The 18584-nt window shown below is 44.3% G+C and overlaps 1 protein-coding gene and 1 long non-coding RNA gene across 8 annotated transcripts in view; one reads left to right on the top strand and one right to left on the bottom strand.

The window, feature by feature from the left end:
- Window positions 1-13721: 13721 nt before the first annotated feature.
- LOC135563521 (uncharacterized) lies at window positions 13722-14350 on the bottom strand. The gene is made up of 2 exons (XR_010460341.1): window positions 14267-14350; window positions 13722-13955 (listed from the first exon to the last, which is right to left on the bottom strand). It is a non-coding gene; the product is annotated as an uncharacterized LOC135563521 (long non-coding RNA).
- The window catches only part of LOC115104411 (regulatory-associated protein of mTOR), a 219809-nt gene continuing 215554 nt past the window's right edge, over window positions 14330-18584 (top strand). For 6 of the 7 annotated variants that reach the window (XM_065006277.1, XM_065006274.1, XM_065006276.1 and 3 more), the window contains exons 1-2: window positions 14331-14764; window positions 17337-17511. In XM_065006277.1, coding sequence (XP_064862349.1) covers window positions 17344-17511 — 168 coding nt within the window. In that variant the 5' untranslated portion in view covers window positions 14331-14764; window positions 17337-17343. Of the gene's footprint in view, window positions 14765-17336; window positions 17512-18584 lie in introns of all 7 variants that reach the window. The other variant, XM_065006273.1, reaches the window with a different exon arrangement.

Genomic DNA, 18584 nt, shown 5'->3' with positions numbered 1-18584 from the left:
ACAATGAAGTCCAGGTGTGCGTAATGATGGGGAGCAGGTGTGAGGAATAATGGTTGCCAGGGCCGGTGGTTAGTAGACCGAGGTCGTCTAGCGCTGGAGAGATGGAGTGGGAGTAGACGTGACATAACGATTTACATATTTTCATTCCAAGCGTTATTTTGAGGAATTTATTCATACTATTTCATCCTTCCACAAGATATTGTCCCGACACAAATCTAGGGATGCTACCCATGCCGGCTGGTCGTTCATTCTATCGGTTCGGTTGCCAGAGATGCGATCCAGCAGTTAAGTCTTTTTGTCCTGTATGTATGGACGCGACCCAGTTGTTCGCTCTAAATCTTCTATTTACATACTGGCTGGCAATGTTCTTATCCCTTGCTTGCTAGCTAGCCAACTACGGCTAGCTTACAGTCATGTCAAACAGTGCAGCCAGAATAACAAAGTAGCTGCATTTGCATTTGTTTAAGCTGTTTTCTAGATCACATTTATTTGGATACATCCATAACAATGAGCTAATGATGCCTGATTTCACCTGGTATAGAAAATGTACTCTCTTCTCAGGACACTGTTGTTCAGCGGAGCTAGCCAACAACACAGCTAACACAATCACTTCAAACTGAAGCTGGAAAGACTGCAAACTAGCTCCACTTCATTGCGTTTTACCTGTTTTCTACTGATATTTCTTTGTATATAACCATAAAAAATTATGTTGATTCATGATTTCGACTGGCTGAGAAAAGCTGCCTGCCTGTCTGTCTCATCCCGACTCCCGACACGTTCATTATTATGTGACAGCTGGAGATCTCATTTTAATATTGAAACAATGTTGCAAATGTCGGAGAGACAGACAACAAGGTTTATACAAACCTTTGCTGTTGAAAATTAAATGTTAGTCTAGCGATAATATCTAGATGCTTTTTATAGTGGAGATCAAGTTTATAAATTGCCTGGCTGGGCTGATGAGACAGTATATTGAGCAGTCAGATGGAACAGAGTAGGCATTTTAACATCATAGATTTAGCCTATGGTGGTAACTTGTGGAATAGACACAGGCTGTAATATGGTTTAAACCAATCAGCATTCAGTATTAGACCCACCCGTTGTATAAATGGCCATTATAAACTGGATGGTTCAAGCCCTGAATGCTGATTGGCTGATAGCCGTGTTATATCAGACCGTATACCACGGGTATGACAAACATGTATTTTTACTGCTCTAATTACTTTGGTAGCCATTTTATAATAGCAATAAGGCACCTTGGGGGTTTGTGGAATATGGCCAATATACCATGGCTATCCAGGCACTCTGCATTGCGTTTTGTTTAAGAACAGCCCTTAGCCGTGGTATATTGGCCATATACCACACCTCCAAGGGCCTTATTACTTGAATAATGCACACTCTAGAATGCCCTTCAAGCCTGTCAGAAACAAATATTCAACAATGCCATGGTATAAATAGAAAATACATTTATACAGTAATTGATGCTAACATAACTAATCATCAAGTTTGTTGTGACTTATTCCCCACACATTAAAACCCAAAGTGACATAAACAAACTCTTTGTTCTGCAGGCGCTAAGCTAACTTTATAGCTAATCCTTCTCCTCAGTCTGCATATTAGCGCTTTCACTAAGACAGCGCTGTTTATCAAACAACCTACACTACTGGGCTTCTTGGGCCTCGTCCAAAACAAAGAAACAGCCTCCCACACTTCCTGATATACAGTAGCTCTTCGCCTACAACAAGTTTTTGGTCGAAAACGTGTTCAGATTTCCCCTTAATTTGACGTAAGATTTGAACGACTGTTACGCCCCAGTTCCTCGTACATACTGTCGTAACCATAACAAATGGATGTTTGGAAGCATGCCACAGTGTTAACAGTGGGTGGTTCTAATGAGTGGACAGCCCCAGCAGATGTGTAAGCTGGTGTAATTGGTGGTGTGTTAGTCAGGTTGCATCCCAAAGGGCACCCCATTCCCTATATAGTGCACTACTATGGACCCTGGTCAAAATCGGTACACTACACAGGGAATAGGGTGCCATTTGGGACACACAGCCTGTCTCTCTCTGCAGGTGAAGGTGTAGTGAGAGGAAGAAGCACACAGGAAGGACGAAGCTCCTCTTTGGTTGTGTCTGGGAGCCTCGTGTCTGTTGTCGGCTCTATTCACTCTAACAAGATCAACAGGCTACATTGGAGAGAGGAGATGTTTGACAACGCAATGTCTCTTGACAGTCTGCCTACCCCAATTACTGTTCTTTAATTTTTCAGATCAAATGACTATTTTGCTAAGTCTCCAAGGAGTGTTTTCAGTCTATGGGGAGGAGCTCAGTGGGCATATGGAGGACAAACCCTATTAAAAAATATATACATTCTTAGAGATGCCTGGTATTCCACTCACATCACCACACTATGCATGAGGTCTGTCGATGGAGATTCTCCCAGGTTCTTTGACACTGTACAAACTTGAGTGTCAGTGTATCAGCGGTAGAAAAAGTACCTCATTGTTATACATTTTACTTAAGTACTTTACACCACTGCAGTGTACCAAGGGTCACCTTAGCTTAGCTCATCATCAAAATGTCACTGCATGTGTTTCCAAGGATATGGAACACTGTGCACACTGATAATATAAATGATATAATATATTATAAACCGGGTAGTTTAAATCCTGGATGCTTATTGGCTGAAAGCCGTGGTATATGAGACATAAACTGGGGGGTTCAAGCCCTGAATGCTGATTGGCCTGAATGCTTTTCAACCACATACCACGGGTATGACAAAACATTTATTTTTACTCTTCTAATTACTTTGGTAAGCAGTTTATAATAGCAATAATGCACCTCTGACCTTTTTTAAAATTTATTTATTTATTTTAATATGTTTTGCATTTTACCCCCTTTTCATGATATCCGAATTGCGACCTGATTACAATTGTCTCATCGCTTCAATTACCCAAAGGGCTCGGGAAAGGCGAAGGTCGAGTCATGTGTCCTCCGAAACATGACCCGCCAAGCCGCGTTGCTTCTTAACACTCGCCCGTGTAACCCGAAAGCCAGCTGCACCAATATGTTTGAGGAAACACTGTTCAACTGACAACCTAGGTCAGCTTGCAGGCGCCCGGCCTGCCACAAGGAGTTGTTAGAGCGTGGTGAGCCAATGAAAGTCCCCCGGACAAAACCTCCTCTAACCCGGATGACGCCCTATGGGACTCCCGGTCGAACCCTAGGCTGTAGTGACCCCTCGACACTGCGATGTACCTTAGACCGCTGTGCCACTCGGGAGGCCCTAGCACCTCTGAGGTTTGTGGTAAATGGCCAATATACCACGGCTAAGGGCTGTATCCAGGTACTCCCCATTGCGTTGTGCATAAGAACAGTCCTTAGCTGTGGTATATTGGCCATAGACCACACCCCCTCTGGGCTCATTGCTTAAATATATAACATATTGTTACTGCAGGCTTGGGACGACAGATGATCACAGTTCACGCTGTGACTCTGGACCGTCACCACTCCCCTGGGGTGTCACAGCACCAAGTGGCACCAGTCTGGTGGCAGCCACAACTCACCAGGCCACACCTCTACACACACATCCAATCTGTGTATGGGGAGGAGCTTAATGGATGGATAAAAACACTCTTAAAAATTGTACTGCAAAGTTATCTAAAGGCCTTTTATATTCTTAAGGATCACTTAAAAAAACACTTAACCTTTATTTAACTAGGCAAGTCAGTTAAGAACAAATTCTTATTTACAATGACAGCCTATCCCGGCCAAACCTGGACATCGCCCGGCCAATTGTGCACCGCCCTATGGGACTCCCAATCACACCTGGATGTGATACAGCCTGGATTTGAACTAGTGACTGTAGTGACACCGCATGCACTGAGATGCAGTGCCTTAGACCGCCACGCCACTCGAGATGCATGGTATTTCCTCACTTTGCATGAAGACATTTACATTTACATTTAAGTCATTTAGCAGACGCTCTTATCCAGAGCGACTTACAAATTGGTGCATTCACCTTATTTACATTTACATTTAAGTCATTTAGCAGACGCTCTTATCCAGAGCGACTTACAAATTGGTGCTTTCACCTTATGACATCCAGTGGAGCAGCCACTTTACAATAGTGCATCTAAATCTTTTAAGGGGGGGCGGGTGAGAAGGATTACTTTATCCTATCCTAGGTATTCCTAGGATAGGATAAAGAGCAGCGAACAGTTTTGACTGGGCTGAGCGGGAACTGTACTTCCTCAGTGGTAAGGAGGCGAGCAGGCCAGAGGTGGATGAACGCAGTGCCCTTGTTTGGGTGTAGGGCCTGATCAGAGCCTGGAGGTACTGAGGTGCCGTTCCCCTCACAGCTCCGTAGGCAAGCACCATGGTCTTGTAGCGGATGCGAGCTTCAACTGGAAGCCAGTGGAGAGAGCGGAGGAGCAGGGTGACGTGAGAGAACTTGGGAAGGTTGAACACCAGACGGGCTGCGGCGTTCTGGATGAGTTGTAGGGGTTTATTGGCACAGGCAGGGAGCCCAGCCAACAGCGAGTTGTAGTAATCCAGACGGGAGATGACAAGTGCCTGGATTAGGACCTGCGCCGCTTCCTGTGTGAGGCAGGGTCGTACTCTGCGGATGTTGTAGAGCATGAACCTACAGGAACGGGCCACCGCCTTGATGTTAGTTGAGAACGACAGGGTGTTGTCCAGGATCACGCCAAGGTTCTTAGTGCTCTGGGAGGAGGACACAGTGGAGTTGTCAACCGTGATGGCGAGATCATGGAACGGGCAGTCCTTCCCCGGGAGGAAGAGCAGCTCCGTCTTGCCGAGGTTCAGCTTGAGGTGGTGATCTGTCATCCACACTGATATGTCTGCCAGACATGCAGAGATGCGATTCGCCACCTGGTCATCAGAAGGGGGAAAGGAGAAGATTAATTGTGTGTCGTCTGCATAGCAATGATAGGAGAGACCATGTGAGGTTATGACAGAGCCAAGTGACTTGGTGTATAGCGAGAATAGGAGAGGGCCTAGAACAGAGCCCTGGGGGACACCAGTGGTGAGAGCGCGTGGTGAGGAGACGGATTCTCGCCACGCCACCTGGTAGGAGCGACCTGTCAGGTAGGACGCAATCCAAGCGTGGGCCGCGCCGGAGATGCCCAACTCGGAGAGGGTGGAGAGGAGGATCTGATGGTTCACAGTATCGAAGGCAGCCGATAGGTCTAGAAGGATGAGAGCAGAGGAGAGAGAGTTAGCTTTAGCAGTGCGGAGCGCCTCCGTGATACAGAGAAGAGCAGTCTCAGTTGAATGACTAGTCTTGAAACCTGACTGATTTGGATCAAGAAGGTCATTCTGAGAGAGATAGCGGGAGAGCTGGCCAAGGACGGCACGTTCAAGGGTTTTGGAGAGAAAAGAAAGAAGGGATACTGGTCTGTAGTTGTTGACATCGGAGGGATCGAGTGTAGGTTTTTTCAGAAGGGGTGCAACTCTCGCTCAAATCCTAACAGAGGAAGACTGTCGATGGAGATTCTGCCAGGCACTTTGACACTCTACAAACTTGTTGCATTTCACGTTTGAGTGTCCGTGTACCAAGGGCGCTCCCCTTAGCTCATCATCAAAACATCACTGCATGTGTTTCCAAGGATATGAAACCCTACAATGCACAGAATCATAACCATTTAGCACTTCAGATCCACTCCTCTCATTACACGAATACACCATCCCAGCTTCCTCCTGTAAAAGATAACTCTCTTTGTTTTCTGCCCTCTTAACACAACCATTCATGGGTGGATTATGAAGTTTAAAATAACTTGAATACCTCAACAGAGGACAAAGAATTGGCTTTAAACGGCTCACATTCTGCTTCCGCAGCTGGAGCAAAATGTTTTGTGAACGTTTCAGGTTGCTCCCCATAGCTGGAGTCAACGTTATTTTAATGTTGGAGGTTGGCGGCAGTTCACTTTCCTCTGTTAGGATTTGAATCTCATTATTAAGGACACAAACCAAATTAAAAGTAGCCTGCTGTCTCCCAAGCAGCCGACCAGCTCCCATCATGCCCTTCACCAGACGACGGTGGGAGCCCACAGCAGTTGTCGAGGTCACCAGAACTTTTTTGTGTGATTTATGGGGAGTTGGACCACTCCAAGGTGGTTTGCGGGGACTTGGCCAACTTCAACTCCAAGGTGGTTTGCGAGGACTCACTCGACACACTCCATCCACTGTGTCTATAAAACGAAAGATGAAAAATCACCCAGGCAGCATTAATTAAAGTGGGTCCACATTCCCCACCAAGGCATCCTTCAGCTTTGAGCTCAGTTTGCAGATACCCAGGTTCTTACTCCTGTCCTGTGTGTTTTACATACGATTAGTTTCCCTCTTGTGTAACAGCCGTCTTAGATTACGATAGTACATCATTTAATGGTGTCTTGATTATTAAGTAAGTCTTCAGTGTCCACTTGTCATTGGTCTGCTCTTTATAATAGCTCTGACTCTATACTGTGGGGTATCTCAATGTTATGAGGACCTCGCATGATGCAGTATACTAATGGGAAGCAGACCTGGGACACCAAGTGAGTGCAATTAACTACCAAGTAGAAACAAAAAACAGCCTGTATTGGCCATCCAGGGAATTGAACAGCCCTGATATATGGGCGTACTGCATATATGATAGTGACATCACGTCTGAGTGAACTTGTGACACTTAAACGTTTGTCAGGTCTTATGCTTCACACCTCCTCTGAAGTGGAATTTGATTGATCCTTAACACGTTGCGACATGATGCTGCTTTGGGTGCTGTGTTCCCGCAACACGTGACTAGTTGCATTAAACACCTTGATAGACATGCTGCCAGAGAGCTATTTTGAATATAAAAAGCCCTCTTTTGTATCAGTTTGAAATACTTTTTTTTATCATGTAGCTTTGATGTGATAGGCCACAAGGAGCTTGGTCTATAATGCCCGATGTCCACCAGGTGCATATACCGTTTTGTTTCGCTGGATGTCAACCCACATTTTCCACACTTGATGCACATCAAATCAAATCAAATCAAATCAAATTTATTGATATAGCCCTTCGTACATCAGCTGATATCTCAAAGTGCTGTACAGAAACCCAGCCTAAAACCCCAAACAGCAAACAATGCAGGTGTAAAAGCACGGTGGCTAGGAAAAACTCCCTAGAAAGGCCAAAACCTAGGAAGAAACCTAGAGAGGAACCAGGCTATGTGGGGTGGCCAGTCCTCTTCTGGCTGTGCCGGGTAGAGATTATAACAGAACATGACCAAGATGTTCAAATGTTCATAAATGACCAGCATGGTCGAATAATAATAAGGCAGAACAGTTGAAACTGGAGCAGCAGCACAGTCAGGTGGACTGGGGACAGCAAGGAGTCATCATGTCAGGTAGTCCTGGGGCACGGTCCTAGGGCTCAGGTCCTCCGAGAGAGAGAAAGAAAGAGAGAATTAGAGAGAGCATATGTGGGGTGGCCAGTCCTCTTCTGGCTGTGCCGGGTGGAGATTATAACAGAACATGGCCAAGATGTTCAAATGTTCATAAATGACCAGCATGGTCGAATAATAGTAAGGCAGAACAGTTGAAACTGGAGCAGCAGCATGGCCAGGTGGACTGGGGACAGCAAGGAGTCATCATGTCAGGTAGTCCTGGGACATGGTCCTAGGGCCCAGGCCAGTTGAAACTGGAGCAGCAGCATGGCCAGGTGGACTGGGGACAGCAAGGAGTCATCATGTCAGGTAGTCCTGGGGCATGGTCCTAGGGCTCAGGTCCTCCGAGAGAGAGAAAGAAAGAGAGAAGGAGAGAATTAGAGAACGCACACTTAGATTCACACAGGACACCGAATAGGACAGGAGAAGTACTCCAGATATAACAAACTGACCCTAGCCCCCCGACACATAAACTAATGCAGCATAAATACTGGAGGCTGAGACAGGAGGGGTCAGGAGACACTGTGGCCCCATCCGAGGACACCCCGGACAGGGCCAAACAGGAAGGATATAACCCCACCCACTTTGCCAAAGCACAGCCCCCACACCACTAGAGGGATATCTTCAACCACCAACTTACCATCCTGAGACAAGGCCGAGTATAGCCCACAAAGATCTCCGCCACAGCTCAACCCAAGGGGGCGCCAACCCAGACAGGCCGACCACAACAGTGAATCAACCCACCCAGGTGACGCACCCCCCCAGGGACGGCATGAGAGAGCCCCAGTAAGCCAGTGACTCAGCCCCGTAACAGGGTAGAGGCAGAGAATCCCAGTGGAAAGAGGGAATCGGCCAGGCAGAGACAGCAAGGGCGGTTCGTTGCTCCAGAGCCTTTCCGTTCACCTTCCCACTCCTGGGCCAGACTACACTCAATCATATGACCCACTGAAGAGATGAGTCTTCAGTAAAGACTTAAAGGTTGAGACCGAGTTTGCGTCTCTGACATGGGTAGGCAGACCGTTCCATAAAAATGGAGCTCTATAGGAGAAAGCCCTGCCTCCAGCTGTTTGCTTAGAAATTCTAGGGACAATTAGGAGGCCTGCGTCTTGTGACCGTAGCGTACGTGTAGGTATGTACGGCAGGACCAAATCAGAGAGATAGGTAGGAGCAAGCCCATGTAATGCTTTGTAGGTTAGCAGTAAAACCTTGAAATCAGCCCTTGCTTTGACAGGAAGCCAGTGTAGAGAGGCTAGCACTGGAGTAATATGATCAAATTTTTTGGTTCTAGTCAGGATTCTAGCAGCCGTATTCAGCACTAACTGAAGTTTATTTAGTGCTTTATCCGGGTAGCCGGAAAATAGAGCATTGCAGTAGTCTAACCTAGAAGTGACAAAAGCATGGATTAATTTTTCTGCATCATTTTTGGACAGAAAGTTTCTGATTTTTGCAATGTTACGTAGATGGAAAAAAGCTGTCCTCGAAATGGTCTTGATATGTTCTTCAAAAGAGAGATCAGGGTCCAGAGTAACGCCGAGGTCCTTCACAGTTTTATTTGAGACGACTGTACAACCATTAAGATTAATTGTCAGATTCAACAGAAGATCTCTTTGTTTCTTGGGACCTAGAACAAGCATCTCTGTTTTGTCCACATGTGCTTCACTTTTCAACTAGCTGAAAGGTAGCTAGTTGGAACCTGTGACTGTACTTATGTTTGTACCACCGCAAGGTAAAGTAACGCACGAGTTGAAAATATTGAACGCAGGCGGAACACAGAACGCACCGCAGCCTAGTGCGTACCCCCAGTGTAGCGTTGCGGACTGCTCCATTGACAATGAATGACTTCCGCCTAAACGCAATGAGTTTGATGCATCTGGTGGACATGAGGCGTAACACTACAGTATACAGACAGAGCTGACAACTCATGGGAGTGGCTTTTCTGTACTCAAATCAAATTAAGATGGATTGTAATCGGGTGAAGTGCGTACTCCATCATGCCGCTATCGTTTCACTCAGGTAAACAGTAGCGGTGAGTGGGTAAACTCACTGTTTAAGACAAGCCAGGAAAATAATACCTTACTACAACCTATTTGTTGTGATAATTGTGTTGTTTGCTCTATAACCTGTTAGTTCATATGCCTTGCGACCGTGATATACAGGCCTAAGGCCGAGACAATAAGAAGACACAGTGGCAGAATAAATTCAACCACACCTTTGTTTCATCACAAAACCGGGGAGCACGCTCTGTCTGGTGAAGTTCAGTTTGCGTGTGTGCGTGCAAGTAGAAAACACATTAGCACACCCTACTTGTAGAGAAACGCCAATGCCAACCTCCTCTTTCATGTTGCCTAAACGGTTTATGACTCTGTCATACAGTACACGCTTTGAGTTTTGTACTGCAGCGCTAGCTGTGCCACCAGAGTCTCTTGGTTCGCGGAGGGTTTGGCCGGTAGGGATATCCTTGTCTCATCGCGCACCAGCGACTTCTGTGGTGGGCTGGGCGCAGTGCGCGCTAACCAAGGTTGCCAGGTGCACCGTGTTTCCTCCGACACATTGGTGCGGCTGGCTTGCGGGTTGGATGCGCCGCTGTGTTAAGAAGCAGTGTGGCTTCGGAGGATGCATGACTTTCAACCTCCGTCTACGGGAGTTGAAGCGATGAGACAAGATAGTAGCTACTAACAATTGGATTCCACGAAAAAGGGGTAAAATTCAACACAAAAAAAAATACATTAAATAAACATTAGCCTACGACATCATTTCAGGACAAGGGGCACAATGTCTGAATTTATGATTGGATCAGATTTGCCGTCATAATCAATGGCCAGTACGGAGAATTAAGTAAAAGCACAAGTCTAAATCCCTATCTCCATCCATGGTTAATTTGAGAAAGGGCCAATTTTATCTAGATGGCTAGCTAGCCACCGGGAGACAACACAACAATTATTTTTTCTGTAAATGACGTTTGGCTTTTGGTGTGATGTGATTGGCATGAAGTCAAATCCAAACTGGATTCCCTTGAAACTTTTTTTGGTGTGCCAGGACCATTCACATTTGAGCTCACTCAGTTTAGCTCAACGCTGATCGGCTATTATTTGTATTGATTTTTATCAAGGGAGGCCAAATGCTCGCTGGCTTCCCTTATGTTCAATACTACGGGCAGCAACAATATCATATTATTTTTGCCCAGACAGCTACAATTAGATGAGCTTCACATACAGGGACAGAGGGACGCTGTTTCGTTCACTTGGATGTTTTCTCCGGTGATATACATTCAGCCTCTTGCGAATTGAAGGGATATTATGAAACACTGAAAGACAAAATATATATATTTTTTTTTCTAGGTAAATTTTTTGGGGAAGCCTGACTTCCCTTGGCATCCATGAGTACACGCCACTGCAGGTAAATGACTGTCAGCTCTATTTCAGAGATGCTGATTCAAATTTGTCTCTCAATTTTGCTTGATTTAATCCACCCACCCAGCCATATCAAATGCATTTTGAAGTGTTTTTTTTTTTTTACAATATCATGGACTGAATCCAGTCATTTTATGTTTAACTCGATTATAACCCTCAAAATGATGACATAACTCTATTATAAGTCTATTATACAGGAGGCAATTATGTCTTACCAAGACCTTGTGCTGAGAACATTGAACCTTTTCTGGTTGAAGTTGCCTGTACTGATTAACACCTAAGGACAAACCTCTCTTGGCTGCCCACACCTCTTCAGTGTGTGTGAGTGTGTGCAATGTGTGTGTGTGTGTTATGTGCGTGTTTGTGTGTGAGAGTGAGAGGGAGAAAGAGTTTATGCGAAAGTGTGCGTGTGAGAGTGGAGAGGAGCAGCAGCTGTTTATCTGTGGTAAATGGGTCCTCATGTTCACAGGGTGGATATCGTCGGGGACCTTCTGTGAATGGGTGCGAACACGTGGCTAGCTGTCCTCCTGTCCAGTGGGAATGAAACCTGAGAATCGTCTGCCTGCTCGTCCACTGGCTCCAAATGTGTGTGTTTGTACGTGGGCGTGTGTGTGCGCACGTACCTAAAAATAGACCTTTGGTTCAGCAATGGTGACATCACACCATTACAACCTGAGGTACCAAAATCCCCTCTAGGACCTTCTCCTCCTTTTGTCAAATGACAAATGACCTCACAACCATTGAAGTGCTCTTCAACTCAAAGTCAGCCTGCCCTCCTTTCTCCTCCTCCTCTCCTCCTCTTTCTCTCACTCCCACCAGCTCTTTAAAATCCTCCATTCATGATCAAATCCTTTCCATCGAAAGGCTTGAGTAACCCAGTGATGATAAGTGAAAGGTAATCTACGGGGCGTGTGTTTCACACCGATTCATCTGACACACACACACACACACACACACACACGTTTGTTTTACTATCCTTGTGGGAACCAAACAATTGATTCCCATTCAAAATCCTATTTTAATCTGAACCTTAACCCCAAACGCCTAACCCCTAACCCTAATTCTAACCCTAAACCTAACCCCCAAAGCCTAATATTTATTGTTTCACTATCCTTGTGAGGACTTCACACACATGATGGAGAATTCTCCTGGTCCTACACTCCTGTTGATTGGTAGATAATCTCATATTAACACATTGATCAGGCGTAAATGGAGACCTCGTCTGGGAGTGTGATCGGGGAGTGTGATCGGGGAGTGTGATCTGTGATAGCTGTGTTGTTGATCATGAATGAATGGTCTCACAGCAGCAACTCTGATCGTCTTTGTCACGTCAAACGTTGTGAGAATGTTAACGTTACCTTTTGAGGCCTACCTCTCTCTAACCTTATTTAACCTGAGAGGGAGAGAGATGATGCTTTGTTGTCTCTTTTGAGGACAACCTCTGATGAAGACCCCTTATAAACACAGCGACCATTATAGTTTGAAGTTTTGAGATGGAAACTTTTGCATTTGATTTAAGGCGATAGCAACCTTGAATATGAGTTATGAGCCCCGAAGCTGGCGTGAGACTGTCAGGGAAAATGGTCGCACTTGGAGAAAATACTGATGATGATAATAATGCTGAAGAATGCAAATCATTAATCATGACTCCTCTGTTTTTAGTGATGGTCTGTGAGCTTGGCAGATGAACGACACCAACATGCATAATTAAAACTGGACCCAGAAACTGGTGTTGTTTCGTCCTCCCAAACAACATTTAATGTGCAACCTTTCTTTAATTCCTTAGCTTCTTTAAAAGAGGTGAAATTAGATGCTGCATGACTTGTAAATGGTGGCTTTGGCTGTATTGTGATTTAAGACACCAATGGTTCGTAGATGTGTAAAAAGTCATGCTGAGTCAGGAAACCATGATTTGAGCTCTGATATCCATAATGTCGCCGGTACAGTATGTACCTTTATGTGACTGAGAAGAACTGGGTGGGGCAGGTTAATGCCTCATTACGGCTCTTCCGTCTCCAGTTTCCCATCTGAGAGGACACACTATTATTGTTCACTTAGAGGATCACATGATTATTATATACAAGCTTCCTGGTAAAACAAACCTCTCCACATCCGATTGGAAACCTCTTCGATCCATCTCTCTATCTCTCTCTGACATTCTCTGCTCTCTCTTGTCTTGCATGGTTCTTTGGCGCTGTCGTCTTGCCAGCCTTGCTATAATCAGTCCTCAGGGAGGTGACATGTTGGCTTTTCTTCCCCCTTGTCTGATTTGGCTCTGGGAACAGCTCCATTTTCTGGATTAAGCCCTGTTGATCACCTTGTCACCATGCTCCCAATCTGGGAGGATAACTGTGTGTGTGTGTGTGAGAGAGAGAATGTGTGTGACTAATCTTCCCCTCCCTCCCCCACTATGCCAGGGTCTCAACCTCCATCACACTCTTAGGAGATTGGATTGGTTTCTCATTCACACTGGACACTGAGACAGGAGGGATAGATTCGGCCTGATACAGTTATGAGTTTCATGTTCAAGATTGCTGTACCATAGTGTTGCTGCTGGCCAACCCAAATAGCCAGCATATTGATTACTGTACTGGCCAATGCAGTGAGAGGGAGAAAATCCTACTGTCCATCTGCCCTACTGTTTTCATGTTTTCTGATGAGATGATTTGACCGCCTTGTGGTGTTGCATATATATGATCTGAGCTGTATTGTGGTGTGCTCATCACCAAGAAGATGAGAGAGTGATATTTTTGTCTGATTAAACAGGGAAGTGACTGAGACATTGGAAGAGCCTCTACTTCCCATCTACCTTAGCTCATCTCCATTGCACCCCCTATGTCCTGTCTCCTGTGAACCAACCAAGAAAATGGATGGAAACAGGAAGGGTTCTCTTGTCCAATAAGACATTTTTTAGATTTTCCGTTGCAATACGGAAAATGAAAATCACTGCATCAGGGATAGCATACACAGATGTTTCGGCTTTACAGCCTTCTTCAGTGTGTAGGTACACTTTTCTTTAATTCAAAACAGCATTTGTAAAGAACAACCGATGAGCATCAAGTGCTTCTAATCAGGGTTGCCACTCATCTGCCAATCAGGGATGTAGCTTTTCTGGTCTACCTGTACACAAATGAGTCACAAAGAAATACATAATTATAGGGTTTTTCCACATTTTGTTACGTTACAGCCTTATTCTAAAATGTTTTTCCTCATCAATCTACACAAAATACCCAATAATGACAAAGCGAAAAAACAGTTTTTAAAATAATTTTTGCAAATGTATATAAAAAGAATAATCTCTCAAAATGTACAGGATGTATCTTTTTGGATCGCAATGAGACATCACAACTGAACTGAATGGAATATTTTGGACTTAACTTTTTTATTATTTTACTTTTATTTTGATGAAAGGGAAAGGGACATTCACTGACCATGATGACGTTTTTAATGACATTTTCATTCCAACCCCGAGTGCATTGTGGGTCTTTCCCAAGATGGCGGCGCCCTTGCTGAAGTGCTGAAGAAGTGTCTCTGGAGAAATACTTGGAATTGTTTGTCAATTTCACGGCAACTAGCTTACGACATTTGCCTCGTCGACACACGTTTGTGTCAGAAGACCACACGACAAGCGTCATTGACAGCTCGAGCCTGACAGCGCGTGGCGTGGTTGTGGCAGAGTGTCCGTGTGAAGATGGGCCTCGTCTCGAGCACCTTCCCATAGCAAAGAGCAGCCGTGGGGAGAGAACCCGCAGATTTCCCTGCAAACACATACCGGTCGAACTTGGACCTGTCGGGTTCGACATCGTTTACAAATTGTGGACGCTACCGTACAATTTTCTTTCAAGAATTTTCTGTGCGACCGCGTCTATAATAGTCAGGAGACGGAGAGGTTTCTCACCCTGTATCGAAGAGTATTCTACCGCGCCAAGGTCTGTACACTGCACGCCACCCTGTGCAGAAATGGCCCTTTTCCACATCTGGTTCACTTGCCAGTCAGTCTTCTCTACGTTTATCTAACTACTGTAGCTTGTGGTTCAACAAGTAACATGAAGCATGCACAGTTTTACAAGCACGAAGTACAAACCTGTGATAACAATGCTAGCTAGTTGTCAGAAAGTCGGTTAAGGGTCTGCTAGTTAGCCACAAGCTAACATGTCAAACTCGACCCCGAACTCTAGAACAGCCACGCGCGAACATGGTTCTGTCTATGCAGGTTGACGTTGTACCGATTTCCAATTCTGTTGTGTATCATACTGCAATAATGTGTACTACCCCCTTAGAAAAGAGCTTTTCCGTGTAAGTTTGCCAGTCCATTCTGCATATCATCTACCATTTGACTGCTAAGTTAATTTAAAGGGAATTCACTGCTGAGACGTCATTGTTAGAGTTAAACCTTTGTACACAGTTAATGTTAACCGTGTTAAATGCAAATTAAGATAGCTACTAGTTATGTACTGATTAGTACGAGAATATGCTCACTACAGCACATGACGACAAACGAGTCTTAAATGGTTGTACTTTGTTTTGAAAGCTGCTCAGGTCATATCCCATCACTCACCAGGGCCACCTTTGGTGAATGGGGGCTAGGGATGTGAGATTGCTAATGTTATTGTCCATCCTATTTATGGGTGGTTGTTAGCTTTGGGACACATCATCGGGAGTCTGTGTATTGGTTGGACTCCCTGAGTTGTGGCTGGCAACAGAAAATAACCCAACCCCAATATAGCCGGCTTCACCTAGAAAAACGTTCCTGTTAACAATGGAATATGTATAATATCTCGAAACTGTATTTACCAAATGTAAATGTCTCCCTCGCTATTAAATAAACGTCTGAATCCAATTTTAGCCTGAACATCACCATATTCCTGTTGAGTTAGACAGCCATTAGGCCATGCACTTCAAGCGAGACTTCCTACCACAAAATCTACCTCTGTTTTCACAGCGGGAATATGGTATTATATTCCCAGGTAAGAAGTTTTAGGTTAGTTATTATAGGACTATTTCTCTCTATACCATTTGTATTTCATCAAACTTTGACTATTGGATGTTCTAATAGGTACTTTAGTATTGCCAGCCTAATCTCGGGAGTTGATAGGCTTGAAGTCATAAACAGCGCAATGCTTGAAGCACAGCGAAGAGCTGCTGGTAAATGCAGGAAAGTGCTGTTTGAATGAATGCTTACGAGCCTGCTGCTGCCTACCACCGCTCAGTCAGACTGCTCTATGAAATTATACTTAATTATAATATAATAACACACAGAAATACGAGCTTTAGTTTCCGGAGTTGACCATATTAATGACCTATCATTTCAAAAACAAAATGTTTCTTCTTTCAGTGAAATACGGAAACGTTACGTATTTTATCTAACGGGTGGCATCCATAAGTCTAAATATTGCTGTTACATTGCACAACCTTCAATGTTATGCTAGGTCATGCCAACTTTCAATGGGTCTGTTTCCAATTAGTTCGCGACGAGCCAGGCGGCCAAACTGTTGCATATACCCTGACTCTGCGTGCAATGAATGCAAGAGAAGTGACACAATTTCCCTAGTTAATATTGCCTGCTAACATGAATTTATTTTAACTAAATATGCAGGTTTTAAAAAATATACTTCTGTGTATTGATTTTAAGAAAGGCGTTGATGTTTGGTGCAATGACAGTACTTTTTTCGCGAATGCGCTTGTTAAATCACCTGTAGGCTGTGATTCAATGATAAGTTAATGGCACCGCATCGATTATATGCAACGCAGGACAAGCTAGATAAACTAGTAATATCATCAACCATGTGTACTTAACTAGTGATTATGTTAAGATTGATTTGTTTGTTTATAAGATAATTTTAATGGTACCTAGCACCTTACCGTGGCCTGCCACGCAGTCTCCTCGTGGAGTGCAATGTAATCGGCCATAATCGGTGTCCAAAAACACAGATTACCGAGTGTAATGAAAACTTGAAATTGGCCCTAATTAATCGGTCATTCTGATTAATCGGTCGACCTCTAGTTTATTTGATAGTTATGGTCACATTTTACTTTACGTCTGGTAAGTAGAGTTCCTAGAAATAATACAAATGCCTTTGTTGACAGGTAACACTATGTTTTTGGTGTAGCCAGCTATATTGTGGTAGGGTTATTTAACGTCGCCAGTCACCAGAACAAATCACAACTCAGGGAGTCCAATCAATACAGACCTTTGAGTCCCAAAGCTAGGTGGTGGTAGTTTTTAACCCAGAGCTGCTCCTCATCTGACCGGTAGTGTGAGCTGGTCTATGGCTAACCCAATGCTGTCCAAACTTTCCTAGTCATTAGGAAGCAGAACTTAAAATGGTTGTATAGTTCGGGTCAAAAATAGATTGCATCTGATGGATGCATGTTAAATATTTATCATATTCCTCAATGTTACACAAAAACATACTGTACAGCTATATCCTGTTATTGAATGAAGAAACCTTTTTTTTAACATTGACCTCAACCTGACCTCCTCTCCATCTCTTCCCTCAGGGCCCTGATGAAAATGGACTCGGAACTGCTGCTCTCGCCGGCCATATTCTTGGCTGAGGAGGAAGAGGCGGACATGAGCGACTGGAACCTGCCGCTGGCCTTCATGAAGAAACGCCACTCAGAGAAGATCGAGGGCTCCAAGGCCCTGGCCCAGAGCTGGAGGATGAAGGACAGGGTAAGAGACATACTTAGTCCTTATGGTCCCGCTGCACCATGTCTTAAGTCTCTACGCTGGTCTACTGAACTAAGGCTTTTTAATGGTGAATGGATAAAGGCCCAACCTGTGTTGCTCATATTATGCAGTTGCACTTGGTTCTCGTTATAAGGTTAATCTTGTTCAATCTTTGAATGTAGCTCATGAATGATGAACTGAAACCAGAGAGACTTTAATTGGAGACCACTGTGTGCGTTCAATATCCAGAAAATATGGTTAGGTTCTACAGCTGTGCAGATCTTAAGATCTCCCCTTTTAAACAGCTGCTTTTCCAGATTAAGTTCTCATTTAATTTAACTTCATTATCACATTTGACTGAAGTAGGTCTACTTGATAATTTAATTTGACTTGCATACTTCTATCAAAGCAAAGTTGCTGTTGAACTAGCATATCGTTTGCCTTTCAGAAAGGAAACGCAGTATTTTCTTTAAAAAAAAATGTATCAATTTATTTAATAATTGAAAAAATAAATAAACATACAATCTACCTGCAGTGAAGTCGCTCAAGATTCACATTGCATTCAGTCATCTAACCGTCTCCAGTCCAGAGCGACCCAGGAACAACCAGGGTCAAGCAACCCGCCCATGGGCACGTTGACTTGGTGGGAGATCTGTCAAACGGGGACAACAGAAAACAACAATGCAAAAATTAGACATCAAGGACAACAAAAATCAAAACAGCAAGGCCAACTGTATACATTACTGTGCATGTGTGGCACTATTTACATGTGTGTGTGTTTTAAATGTGAGTGTGTGTATATACATGTGTACAAGCACTTGTGCAGCCTCAGGCAAACAGTCAATGGATGTAATAGCGTTGCCCTTCAGGGTCATTCAAACTGTCTTTTTGTTTTGTTTATTATGACTCATTCTATCCCCCGCCCAGCACCTCCACTTCCGCTTGTCTCCAATTCCACATCTCAACCCTCAGCTTCCCTCAGCCCATCCAACCTATCTCTCCTGGCCACCCTCTTCGGATTTCTACGTGCCGTAGCTCTTTCACATCAAATTTTATTGGTCACATACACATTGTTA

The sequence above is a fragment of the Oncorhynchus nerka genome, linkage group LG21 (genome assembly GCF_034236695.1).
Source record: "Oncorhynchus nerka isolate Pitt River linkage group LG21, Oner_Uvic_2.0, whole genome shotgun sequence".
In the NCBI taxonomy this organism is placed as follows: domain Eukaryota; kingdom Metazoa; phylum Chordata; class Actinopteri; order Salmoniformes; family Salmonidae; genus Oncorhynchus; species Oncorhynchus nerka.
Note: the sequence above shows the minus strand (reverse complement) of the source record. Positions and strands in the feature narration are given on the sequence as shown.